Consider the following 14,496-nt stretch of genomic DNA (forward strand, 5'->3'; position numbering starts at 1 on the left):
GAGTGTACTGTACATCTGTATTGCTCTTTTACTTTAGGTTTACATGATGTAGATAGTCTTCAGCCAGAATGAGCCAAGCACTTAAAAGGGCTGAAGTTACTGTATTTATGACCAGTTAGAAATCAGGTGTCTGAGCACTCACACTCCTTCATCATGCCCATGTCCACGCAGCGTTTGAGCCGGCAGGCCTGGCAGTGGCGCCGGTTGTCCTTGGTGATGGAGCAGCTTCCGTTGAAGGGGCAGGTGAAACTGGCCTTCCGCTTCATGCTGCGTCTGGTGGAGGCAGATAGACAGAGCTGGCTCACTAGCACATTAAAAAGAGGAAGATGCATTAAAACCGTGCTGCTAATATTGCTATTTTACAGGAAATGGAAGGCAGACGGGATTATTACTCAACTGGATTACATTCAGACACAGAAAAACACTGAATTCTAACGCCACACTACCACCCCCCCCCACCACCACAGTAAAAAGAAACATTTCATGAGCAGTCACATAGCGTGCCATTGTAACAGAAAAACAGAAATACAGCCTCCCAATTGCTGCAAGCACCGGAGGCGCACGCACAGTTTAGAAATAGTTTAACACAAAAATGATAAAACACACAGATCTGTAGAGGACTAGAGTCCCTCTTGTTCCCCCCACACACAAACAGGGGTTTCAACAGGTGTCTGTTGCCCTTTCTCCCAAATAGTTAACAAATTAAGCATGGCAGACATGAGAGGACCACTGACTAAGAGTTTTGTTTAATGAGAACCTGATGTCTGAGAAAGACACACAGCCTGGCATTTTCTCCTTTCCTGTCGGCACTTTCTGTAATCCACATACATTGGTTACATTTTCCCGAGCTGCAATAAGTAGTCTTGATGGTGTTATGATAATGAAACTATTTGGGGTGCTTTCTGCCCTGCAGTATAACTACTTCAATCACTATGAACCCTGTAGATACAACCCCAGAGTTTTTAGATGTTAAGATGTTTTCTTGATGTTTCCAAAAAAATGTGAATGAAAAAAATCGAAGGGAAACAGCTCAGCTTTTAATTCAGCAGCAATAGCTTTGTCTATGGCAAACAATTTTCCCTTTACTTATAAGATATACAGGTGTTGGAAGCACAGTGTATTTGGAAAGTATTCAGACCCCTTCACATTTTGTTATGTTACAGTCTTAGTTTAAAAACATATTTCAGAATAAGGCTGAAACGTAACAAGATGTGGAAAAAGTGAAGACGATTTGAAAACTTTCCGAATGTACCGTAAGTGTCGATATGACAGCAGTCAAAAATGGTCAACTGTCAGGTCGTGCTTGTGTGCATCTTCATGCAATGGCATCAGTTGGATTTCATTTAGAGGTTATTCCTTGTCCTAACAGTTGACACAATTTTCATAACTTTCACTTGATTGAAACACTGACTTTGTCAGTAGAGCATAATAGTCTCAGGTTCTCCATTGTCCATGGTGACATTTCTCCCCTTGCCAACATAAAGGTCCACAAGCCTCATCACCACATTCACCGACACTCGCTCACCTGCTGCCCATGGTGGATATTTTCCCAGATTTTAAAAGGTGTTCAGCATGTACAATTACGCACGCTATCTCAGGGTAATATTTGATTGGAATATGTTCTGGGATTTAGCCGACGGCATTAAGGAGTATACCTCATCAGTCACAGGCTTCACAGTGACTGAATGTACATATCCCAACCAGAAGCCATGGAGTACAGGCAGCACTGCGCTAAAGGCTAGAGCTACTGCTTTCAAGGAGCGAGACACTAATCCAGACGCTTATAAGAAATCCTGCTACGCCCTCAGACGAACCATCAAACTGGCTAAGTGTCAATACAGGATTAAGATTTAATACTACACTAGCTCTGACGCTCGTCGGATGAGGCAGGGCTTGCAAACTATCCCAGATTATAAAGGGAAACTCAGCCGTGAGCTGCCCAGTGAAGCGAGCCTACCAGACGAGCTAAATGCCTTCTATACTGCCTTTGTAGCAAGCAACACTGAACCATTCATGAGCGCACCAGCTGTTCCGGACAACTGTGTGATCATGCTCTCCGTAGACCATGTAAGACCTTTAAAACATGTTAACATTCAAAAGGCCAGATGGATTACCAGGACGCGTACTGGCAAAAGTCTACACTGACATTTTCAACTACATGTTTCAAGCAAATTACCATCATCCTTGTGGCCAAGAACGGCAAGGTAACCGGCCTAAATGACTACTGCCCCGTAGCATTTCCATTTGTAGCCAGGAAAAGCTTTGAAAGGCTGGTGATGGCTCACAACACCATCATCCCAGAAATATTGTCCCACTTCAATTTGCATACCGCACCAACAGATCACACAATCTCTATTGTACTCCACACTGCCCACTCCACAGTGACAACAGCACAGCGTTCAACACCATAGTGCACACAAAGCTCATCATTAGGCTAAGAACCCTAATTAGCGGTATGACTATTTTATGTTTTTGAATAATAAAAGTTCTAAATATGCTTTATGGGTAGTGCATGACCCTAGGATGGCAACACATGAATTCTAAGTGGCTTTCTCCCTTCCCTTATATTGTACTGCGCCACTCGGGAGCCATGGCCCTTCCTGTTCCTCATTCACAATTAGTGATTTGATACTTTACTTAATTTATTTAATCTGTTATATGCCCACCTAAAACTGGTTATAACTCCAGTTCTGCTTGTGATATTAAGATTCTAACACCGACAGTGTTATATAAACGTATTCAGGGAAAGTCAAGGATGGAGGGGGGCATGGCAGACATTTCTTAAAAATCATGAGCAGTGAAAATGACGACTGCTTTAGCGGTTCTAGTGTTAAACAAAAATACATGATCTTGTTCCTGCTCAAAAACACCAGCTTACACAATCTTTAAAAAGATAAAGGATTTCAGATAATAAGCTTCCATGTGGACAAGCAGCAATAGTGGAGTTGTTTTGGGTTGGATCTCAGGCTGTCAGAGTATCAATCACTTATTTTTTGTGCCCTTTTCAAAACTGGCTAATAGGCTACCTTTTTAATCCCTGGATAATGTGGTCTGTCTTCCTACATGTGGGAAGTATAGAGCCTTAAAGGGGCATGATTGCTACATTCACTTCAGCCATTTAAATTAATTGATTAATTTAAATACATGCATACACCCACTGACTCTTGAAGAACATAATGGCCTCAAAACATGGTTAAATCTATAATGTTGATATCATGAATGCTCAGAACTTGCATCGATAGCTCGGTCTGTGGAAATGTGAGTGGTTACATGTCTCCAGCCACATCCCTCAGCTAATGATCAAAACGGTGTGAATTGTTTGAACTTTATAAGCCTTGGAGCCCAACAAGCTTCTTCACTAAATCATGTTCATTAGGCCAAAACAATGGACAATTTGCATTTCTTATTAGACAAGTCCAGGTAGTCCCTCCCAGTGTTCATCTGTTTGATGCCTAACAAACACAACCCTGGACCATCCTTCCTGTTCCACCATTTCTGGTATGCCCCGTCCTGGTCAGTACCCACCTGAAGAAGCCCTTGCAGCCCTCGCAGGTCATGGCGTTGAAGTGGAAGCCGGTGGCCTTGTCGCCGCAGACGCCGCAGATGCGCGGCATGTTGCGGTTGAACTCATCCGGCCCGACCACTGAGGTGCTCACAGCCATGGGCTCCATCACTGCAACGAGAGAGGGGAGAGAGTAGTTGGTAATCAGTGGTCTGGCGCAGGTCTTTGTCCTTCCCATGTGAATCAGACAGGTTGCATTTGTTGCATCTAATTTTATAGGGACAGGTGTTGGGGAAATTAGCATAAGATAAAAAGAACACCCCCATGATTCTGCCTGTTATTGGCTATGTAATGAGTCAACACGAACACACCATCTGGCCCTGTCAATGAAAAAAACAACAGTGAAGTAATGCACACCAGAGGTAACACGCCTAAAGCTTTTTCAATCTCACTCTGCCTCTCATTTCCAAAGACCCTCTGGCATTGTCTGGACAGACCAGAGAAGAATAAATTATATCCTAGTAGCAGCGATTGAAATCAAGTACTGAAGGGCAGTTCTCCTGTCAGACAAGTCAGGCGTATTTTTAGGTTGCCCAAAGATTATGATCACTTGCCCGAAAATGAAAATGTTCTGTTTACTGCCTTTCACCTACACATACAGTGCATTCAGAAAGTTTTCAGACACCTCGACATTCCACACATTTTGTTATGTTACAGCCTTATTTTAAAATGGATTGAATCCTTCCCCCCCCGCCCCCTTCACCAATCCGCACACAATACCCCATAATGACGAAGCAGAAACAGATTAACATTTTGCAAACATATATATTCCAAAAAAACGGAAATATCACATTTACATAAGTATTCAGACCCTTAACACTCAGTACTTTGTTGAAGCATCTTTGGAAGCGATTACAGCTGCGAGTCTTCTTGGGTATGACTTGGCACACCTGTATTTGGGGAGTTTCTCCCATTGTTCTCTGCAGATCCTCTCAAGCTCTGCCAGATTGGATGGGGAGCATTGCGGCACAGCTATTTTCAGGACTCTCCAGAGATGTTTGATCGGGCTCTGGCTGAGCCACTCAAGGAAATTGAGACTTGTCCTGAAGCCACTCCCACGTTCTCTCAACCAGCTTCATGAGGTAGTCACCTGGAATGCATTTAAATTAACAGGTGTGCCTTGTTAAAAGTTAATTTGTGGAATTTCTTTCCTTCTTAATCAGTTGTGTTGTGACAAGGTAGGGGTGGTATACAGAAGATAGCCCTATTTGAAAAAAGACCAAGTCCATATTATGGCAAGAACAGCTCAAATAAGCAAAGAGAAACGACAGTCCATTACTTTAAGACATGAAGGTTAGTCAATCCAAAACATTTCAAGAACTTTGAACGTTTCTTCAACTGCAGTCGCAAAAACCATCAAGCACTATGATGATACTGGCTCTCATGAGGACCGCCACAGGAAAGGAAGACCCAGAGTTACCTCTGCTGCAGAGGATAAGTTCATAAGAGTTACCAGCCTCAGAAATAGCAGTCCAAATAAATGCATGGCCTTCATGGTCGAATTGCTTCAAAGAAACCACTACTAAAGCACCCCAACAATAAGAGATTTGCTTGGGCCAAGAAACACAAGCAATGGACATTAGACCGGTGGAAATCTGTCCGCCATGTCTTTGTGAGATGCAGAGTCGGTGAACGGATGATCTCTGCATGTGTGGTTCCCACCGTGAAGCATGGAGGTGGTGGTGTGATGATGTGGGGCTCTTTTCTTGGTGACACTGTCTGATTTATTTAGAATTCAAGGCACACTTAACCAGCATGGCTACCACAGCATTCTGCAGTGATATGCCATCCCATCTGGTTTGCACACAGTGGGACTATCATTTGTTTTTCAACAGGACAAATGACCCAACACACCTCCAGGCTGTGTAAGGGCTATTTGACCAAGAAGGAGACTGATGGAATGCTGCATCAGATGACCTGGACTCCACAATCCCCCGACCTCAAACCAATTGAGATGGTTTGGGATGAGTTGGACCGCAGAGTGAAGGAAAAGCAGCCAACAGGAGTTCAGCATATGTGGGAACTCTTTCAAGACTGTTGTGAAAGCATTCCCGGGGAAGCCGGTTGATAGAATGCCAAGAATGTGCAAAGCTGTTATCAAGGTAAATGGTGGCTACTTTGAAGAATCTGAAATGTATTTTGATTTGTTTAACACATTGTTAACTACATGATTCCATGTGTTATTTTCTAGTTTATGTATTCACTATTTTTCTACAATGTAGAAAATAGTTAAAGAATAACCCTTGAGTAGGTCAATCAATCAAATGTATTTATAAAGCCCTTTTTACATCAGCCGATGTCACAAAGTGCTATACAGAAACCCAGCCTAAAACCCCAAACAGCAAGCAATGCAGATGTAGAAGAACGGTGGCTAGGAGAAACTCCCTAGAAAGGCCAGAACCTAGGAAGAAACCTAGAGAGGAACCAGGCAATGAGGGGTGGCCAGTCCTCTTCTGGCTGTGCCGGGTTGAGATTATAACAGAACATGGCCAAGATGTTCAAACGTTCATAGATGACCAGCAGGGTCAAATAATAATAATAATCACGGTGGTTGTAGAGGGTGCAACAGGTCAGCACCTCAGGAGTAAATGTCACTTGGCTTTTCATAGCCGAGCATTCAGAGTTCGAGACAGCAGGTGCGGTAGAGAGAGGGAGTTGAAAACAGCAGGTCCAGGACAAGGTAGCACGTCCGGTGAACAGGTCAGGGTTCCATAGCTGCAGGCAGAACAGTTGAAACTAGAGCAGCAGCACGACCAGGTGGACTGGGGACAGCAAGGAGTAATCAGGCCAGATAGTCCTGAGGCATGGTCCCAGGGCTCAGGTCTTCCGAGGGGAGGAGAGAATTAGAGGGAGCATACTTAAATTCACACAGGACACTGGATAAAAACTCCAGATATAACAGACTGATCCTAGCCCCCCGACACAAACTATTGCAGCATAAATACTGGAGGTTGAGACAAGAGGGGTCGGCAGACACTGTCCAAACTTTTGGCTGGTACTCTGTGTGTGTATGTGTATATATGTGTGTGTGTGTGTGTGTGTGTGTGTGTATATATTATTTTTTTGGGGGGGGGGATTCAATAATACCAACGGGGGTTGTTGATTGACAGCTAAATCAAAATCAGAACTACCACAGGCCATAACATTCATCATTGTACTAGAGAAACCAACAAGGTTTAGCCAAGATTTGAATAATTCAACAGCTGTTATCCATTTCTGCTGACAAAGGCACTGGTTGGTTGGAGCATTGTGTGTTCGTCCATGGTTCACGACAGGGCAAGAGCAGAAAAACGGAAAACAAGTTGTTTTTCCATTAATATAGTGATGATTGCACGCTTAGCAAGAAGCTGAAAACAATGTATACAGACAAGGGAGCCTCCATTTCTGGAAGCAAACATCAGGTTGTTGCTTGACTGGCAAAGAGTTGCATAAAGACCAATGCCTAATAAAAGGCCAGGCTGCCCCAACGCTAGGCTAGTCCCACATTGGCACAATGATGTGAGACTGGCAATCACTGAAACATGGGCTCCTGATCACCATCACACCCCAAACAGAGACCTAAATGGAAACTAGGACAAACATTCCTAATTGTGCAGTAGTGTGAGTGCACTTTCAACATCTGTTGTATTTTTGTTTGTTTGCCTTGTAGCTTGGTCTAATTGTAATTTTGAGAAGGATAGAACCAGTAGTCCCATAAAACAATTCCCTCTTTGAGCTCTCCACAACATGGGGATAATCGCTTTCTTTCTAAACATGATCCACCCACCCACAATGCTGTGCATTGAACACAAATCTCAGTCCGGTCAATACCATTTAGGCATTGAGCAGCTGCTAACAAGACCCAGTAAATAGACAGCTGTATCAACACGTGAAGCAACAATGCATGCTGTGCAAGTTTCACTGGATGGAAGCGCCTATGCAAACAAATGGAACAAGTACACTAAAGCTACAGAAGTTTCATATGATCTACCCAGGTCAGGAGATTGTGCGAAACAAGGATCCGCCACCCTTGCATCCATGTCTTCGTCTGGTCAGACGCCCTACACTAAAGTGCTGTGACCGTCTTGTCTTTGGGAGTTCTTGCCATTACAAATCTGATGTTCCACCACAGACATATGACAGTAAGAGACTGCCTGCCTGGAGCCTCACTCAGAGAAGCAAAAGGCTGGTTGCATGTTACGTTGCTGTGCAATAGACCTTGATACTCAGTGCCGCAGGCATAACTAATAATCAGAATTATTCATTTTGCCACCAGTCACTACACTGAAAGTGCAGGTTGTTCCCATTGTCTGTCCCTCCAGACCTGAGAAACATCAACCAACCACCAGTAGCCTCCACAGAACAGCACAGCTACAGGACATCAAACGAAAGGGAAGAAAGTGCTGACGTTATCTAACCGGACACTCACACAGAGCAAACGACCCAGAAACCATTAAGATGGGGGAGCTGTAGGAGAGGGGGCCATGTGAGCCACGTTAAGTTACTGACGATGTGCCTGTGAGCCATCGCTAAGTCGGAACATTTCCCTCCATTTCTTTCCACACAAAAAGGACTGATTGTTTGGTACAAACATTTGCTTGCTACATTAAAATCACTAACCCTTCTAATATTATGCTTTGTATGATGTAAAGAACAAACGCCAGAGTCTGGTAATCATTTATTTAGAAAATGTTTAGCCTTTGTATTTAATTTACTGGAGCAATTACAGTTAAGTGCCTTGCTCAAGGGTACATACACTTTTTTGATAATCTAGTCAGTTCGGAGATACAAACCAGCAACCTTTTGGTTACTGGCCCAACGCTCTGCCACCCTGGATGAGAGCGAACAATTCCACAGGTTACGTGCCTTTCTGTAATTGGTTTATCCCAGTTAAGGGGTGTTTCATTGTTTATCTAAAATGTTAGGCTAATGTTTATGCTAATTACGTCTTTGTTTGCATTAAATGGCCAATGCAGCCATTTTTAGATCAAATAATTTATTGGTAACAATTAAGTATCTTACCGTAATAGCGGTCCTTTAAAATGGACAAAAATACATTTTAACAAAAAAACTCTCAAGTAAGAATTTTGCTATGACTGTCTGGGAGTGGTCTGAGTGGGGAGGGGAAAACTTTAAACTATCTGTTATTGGCAGAGAGGTTTGGATGTCTGTTATTGGTCTATAAACCAATTTACCACCGGGTGATGTCACCAGTCAAGCCGAAACTCCTGCCCATGCAAACAGGCTTATTAGAAGGTCCTGTGTAGATTGAAATGCTTTAAAGGTGCAGTCAATTGTTCAATCACGTCACCATTCAAGTGTGTCATCATTGTCAATGAGAATGTGCATGGTTTCTGCCAGGTTGGGGCAGGTCCTTACAGGGTCCTCGGTCTCCCCATTCAGGTAACAGGCTGTTACTACTATAGCTCTGCCATTGAGGCGTTTTGCCTTATTCCTTGTGTCAAGGTCATCTTGCTGTAGGCCAAGTAAGTTTGTTTTTCCGAGCTAAATATTTTTGTCAACAATTCTTTACATGTCTAAATGTGTTAAATACTCAACTCTGGAGCCAGTCTTCACCTGCACTGTCAAATAAATTCCACTTATTTTGCACCCAAAACCTATGACTCAGTCTCAACGGTTGCTGCTCCATACCAACTAAATAGTCCTGCTGGGTCCTCCATCTTAACAGTCACTAACAAAATCCAACAGCGGGTCCAAAGCCTTTCCCAGGACTTCTGAAGACACACGCATTGTTAGGATTGGCTAATGCAAATAACGCGCACCCCATGGATGCATTGCTCCGATTGGTCTGGGAAACCGCACACTAGTTACTCTCTCCAAAAAAGATCAGCTCAATGCACCATTTTGTGCCTCCTTGTTTTGCATGTTATCAAAGCAACAGTCATAGGGGCGAAAGTGAGCTGAAGGGCCCCAACAAAAGAAAGCAGGTGGGCAGCATCCTATTCTTACTGAGGTAAGAGCAGGCGAGGGTAAGACGGGGTGAGCTGCACACACGTGACACGTCAGGTAAAAAAAACACATGGTGGCATACGGTAGGGTGCATGATTTGGACAAAATATCTAATTGCGATTTTTTTGGGGGGGGGGCCCCAGATATTGTGATTGTGAATTGCGAGTTTCAAACACTTAGTAATTCCATCAGACATGGTTAAAACAAGTGTCAGGATAGAGAACATCACTTCTAAAATGAATAAATACTGTGCTAACTGAACACAGAACCAAATCTTTTGTAACATTGTTACCGGCTGTATATTATTACTACACCTACATATTAACAAACACTTTTTCTCCCCAATGTCATGGTATCCAACTGGTGCTTAGTCTTGTCCCATCACTGCAACTCCCTTACGGACTCGGGAGAGGCAAAGGTCGATTTTCAAACACCTAGTAATACCATCAGACACGGTTAAAACACAACCCAGCCAAGCTGCACTGCTTCTTGACACAATGCCCGCTTAACACGGAAGCCAGCCGCACCAATGTGTTGGAGGAAACACCTGGCTACCGTGTCAGAGTGCATTGCGCCCGGCCCCCTACAGTCGCTGGTGCGCGATGGGACATGTAGCCTACTGATTGCAAGATGCTGCCTGTGTCCAAAACATTGTAGTCTGGTCCAGTCATTCAAAGCAACATGTTTCAACTTCTCCCTTAATTTCGTTATACAGCGTTGGGATGGAGACATGCACGGGAAAAAGGAAGCAGGGTTGCTGAGGGTGCTGCAGCACTGGGCCGTTACTTGTCCTGTATTAGCGGACCGATATATCAGTCTGTAGCGTGGGCAAAATATTTTTTTGCAGACCCTTTTCCCTTGAACCTGAAAATGTATCGGCAATCAATCAAGCGCAACACTTGCATTTGGTTGACATCGGCCTGTAGCCGAAATACTGCCATTCCAATGAAGATGCGCCCTTCATTGGAACCAAATCGACTTCTCGTTAGCACTAGCAGCACTCATGTTTCCAACACGACCAATGCCCTCTCTCTCTCACCAACATGCCGGGACACTTGTGATTGGTCAGCATATGCGTGCCATGCAGAGTGACGGAGCCTGCTTGTGATTGGTCAGCATCCTCTGTGCATGTAGAGAGTGATTGAACAGAGTCTAGCAGCGCATCTCATTGGAGGAGTTACCATAGTATAGATTTTGATGTATTAAAAGACGCACTACGCAGAAATACCTCTGCCATTTCCTGGTTGCTAAAATTGTAATAGTTAGCTTAATTTTACTTTGAGACAAAACAAGCAGGTATAGTGTATAGAATCATTGTACCATCTAAACTGCTGTGAAATACCGAGCCCATAAACCAAAATATTGTAGTTTACACTGATTGAAGCTGGTGTACAAAACCCAAAGTAAAAGATGCAAAAACTAAAGAACGGGAAGCATAGAAATAACGCACTAAGAACAGATTCTTATACGCTTCTTATACTTGCTTTCAATGAGAATGACAGATCTATAACACATTTCTATGTACATTTGTTCAGGTTGCCCAAAAAGTTACATATTGCAGCTTTAACGGAGTGTCAAAGAAAATCATAGCCTCGTGATATGGATATTGCACATGTCAATACTGCAATTTCGATCTGAAATAGATTAATCGTGCAGAACCTAGCACACAGGCCATGTCATCAATCCTGGGCACTTTTGGAGCAGAGACATGGTTGTTTAGCCATGGGCACAGTGGGCAGGGTTCAACACATGCCCAGCTGTACAAACAGATATACTAATGAAAGTCTGCATTATCCCTGGGGGATAGATCCAAACTACTGGAGCCACTCTGAACTTTAGACCTTGTTTTCGCCATTGGCTGGAAATTAATAAGACGTCCGTGTTGGCAGGCTGACAAAAGTGAGACTAGTTGAGTAACTGGATCATCAGCATTTGTGGGTTCGATTATAGACTCAAAATAGCCAGAAACAAATAACTTTCTACTGAAACTCGTCAGTCTATTCTTGTTCTGAGAAATGAAGGCTATTCCATGCGAGAAATTGCCAAGAAACTGAAGATCTCGTACAATGCTGTGTACTACTCCCTTCACAGAACAGCGCAAACTGGCGCTAACCAGAATAGAGAGAGTGGGAGGCCCCGGTGCACAACTGCGCAAGAGGACAATTACATTAGAGTGTCTAGTTTGAGAAACAGACACCTCAAGTCCTCAACTGGCAGCTTCATTAAATAGTACCTGCAAAAACACCAGTCTCAACGTCAACAGTGAAGATGCGACTTCTTTGTTTCTGGCCATTTTGAGCCTGTAATCGAACCCACAAATGCTGATGCTCCAGATACTCAACTAGTCTAAAGGCCAGTTTTATTGCTTCTTTAATTGGCACAACAGTTTCCAGCTGTGTTAACCTAACAGCAAAATGGTTTTCTAATGATCAATTAGCCTTTTAAAATGATCAATTTCGATTAGCTAACGCAACGTGCCATTGGAACACAGGAGTGATGGTTGCTGATAATGGGCCTCTGTACGCCTATGTAGATATTCCATAATTTTCTTCTAAATCAGCCATTTCCAGCTACAACAATAACAATGTCTACACTGTATTTCAGATCTATTTGATCTTATTTTAAAATGGACAAAAAAAAATGTGTTTTTCTTTCAAAAACAAAGACATTTCTTAGTGACCCCAAACTTTTGAACGGTAGTGTATGTATGTATGTATGTATGTATGTATGTATGTATGTATGTATGTATGTATGTATGTATGTATGTATGTATGTATGTATGTATGCATGCATGCATGCATGTATTCCCACGGGGGGCCAGCACAGAAAAAAAATGTATGAAATGTATGCGTTCACTACTGTAAGTCGCTCTGGATAAGAGCATCTGCTAAATGACTAAAATGTAAATGTAATGTATGTAGCTTTCAAAAATGTGCATTCAGCCCATCCTCTATTTGCCTTCCCTCAACTGAGAAAGGGCCATAGTTCAAAGTTCAGAGGAGAACAGCAGTCAGAGGATCCACACACAAATGCAAATCAGATTAGCACACAGTAAAGACAGAGTCCCTCTCTGTGGAAATTGACTGAACTCTGATATCCCAGATAAGCACAGAACACCGTTAACAAAAACAGACTGGCACCTAACCTTTAGGATTAAAACTAGCGTGAGACATGTCCAATGGTATAGCCCGTTGGGCTGACAGGTTATCATAGCATGTGATGAGTTGGAGGGAGATGAACTCCCCTTTAGAGCAGCAAGCCATTTTGTTACTCCTAGTAAGACTGATGTGAGCCATCTTACTCAGGCAGGATTGACTGACAACATTTTTGGTTCACTTAGTCCCATTCTGATAATCACCCCTAAGGGTTGGCATATCAGTCCAGTCCTTTCAAGGCACTAAAATCTGTTGTCTTGCCCATTCACCCTCTGAATAGCACACAGTCCACGTCACAAGGTTTAAAAATCCTTCTTTAACCTGTCTCTCCCCCTTCATCCACACTGATTGAAGTGGATTTAACAAGTGACATCAATAAGGGATAATAGCATTCACCTGGATTCACCTGGTCAGTCTATCATGGAAAGAGCAGGTGCTCCTAATGTTTTGTACACTGAAGTGAATATGCATGCACATATATAAACCACACATATTCAGTCCAACTGCAAAGTTAACAAATTAAATTATTTTTCTAGGACAATCCTTTTAAAATCACCCGGGTCGCCAACCTATAGCTCGGGCTGTTTTTTTAAATGAGGACCTGGGATAGAAAGATTGGGGGAGCATAGATCTTTAAGAGCACAACAAAAATATATTTTAAAAACTTTGCTTCCTGAGAGAAGTGTTTTCATAAGCCAGTAATTATATTGGCTCTACTGATTGATTTTGTCTACCATTAGTTTAACCCAGTGTATAATTATCAGCAGCGAGCGGGCGGAGTCAACGGATCCAGGTGACAAACACCTAACCCACTGCATGTCAGAACAATATGAAATCCTTTACAGCATCTGCAGTGGAACGTGGCCAAGCTGCAGCAGTGTTTGTCAGACCATGAGACATCCCAAAAATCGGTCTTCTCACGAAAACATCTGTACGGTTTGGTCTACAAACTAATATGACCACACGGTGGTGTTCTACGTTTTGCTTTACAACCCCCGCAAGTGTCACAGGACTCGTCTGAAGTTGGTAATGCTGTGCCAACTTCGGTCTGTAGTGACTGAACCATTTGAGCGTCAAACTAATATGACCTCCCCATGGAAAGGGGAGACTCACGAACAGTGTTCTCCGTTGTTCTCTACGACCCCCACAAGTGTCACCTCAAGGTAACCCATTGGGTTAGGGTTTTTGTGCCCCCCCCCCCCCAAAAAAGGAGTTAAATGTGTCAACAAAAAAATAACAAATCCTGAGCCTCATATCTCCTAGATATAGGACAGACACTTCAAAAACATATTCCTTCTATTTATTTTTTTACTGTCTTTTTAGCAATTTATGAACGTGTAATTCAATGCGTTTCTATGGGCTATAGTACTAAAGGCCAATTTAAATGTTTTTAAAATAATAAATAAAATAAAAAACATAAAGGGGTCCTAAAATTCAAAATCAAATACCTAAATGATCCATGGTGTGACTATCTTAAAACAATTCCATACTGTATGTTATCTTAGTACCCCCAAAAAAGGCTGAGGTTTTTAAATAAAGATACTGTAGTGTGGAACCTAGGACAACTTGACCATTTCAACTGTATACATCCTTTATCTTCTCATAGCCCCATAATAAATGTGTTTATATTATCTATTTAAATTATATTCGTTCCAAATCACATCTGCCAGGAGGGTAGCCATAGCATAACAACATTCGGACTAATAATATACATCAATCTTAAGTTATCCTAGACCAGGACAAATTTAAAACAAACTTGTTTTTGCTGTTATAACGCCTGTGCAATCCTGTAAAAGTCTGGCAAACCTCACGTGTTTCCACCTGTTCTTC

At 42.7% G+C, this 14,496-nt stretch overlaps 1 protein-coding gene across 4 annotated transcripts in view; it reads right to left on the minus strand.

Moving 5' to 3' along the window:
* The window catches only part of LOC106566896 (vitamin D3 receptor A), a 112,645-nt gene that overhangs the window by 26,873 nt on the left and 71,276 nt on the right, over positions 1–14,496 (minus strand). For all 4 annotated transcript variants that reach the window (XM_014135457.3, XM_014135458.3, XM_014135460.3 and 1 more), the window contains 2 exons: positions 3,526–3,673; positions 143–273 (listed from right to left, as the gene is read on the minus strand). In XM_014135457.3, coding sequence (XP_013990932.1) covers positions 143–273; positions 3,526–3,671 — 277 coding nt within the window. In that variant the 5' untranslated portion in view covers positions 3,672–3,673. The remainder of the gene's footprint in view (positions 1–142; positions 274–3,525; positions 3,674–14,496) is intronic.

The sequence above is a fragment of the Salmo salar genome, chromosome 13, assembly GCF_965601325.2.
Source record: "Salmo salar chromosome 13, fSalSal1, whole genome shotgun sequence".
Lineage (NCBI taxonomy): Eukaryota > Metazoa > Chordata > Actinopteri > Salmoniformes > Salmonidae > Salmo > Salmo salar.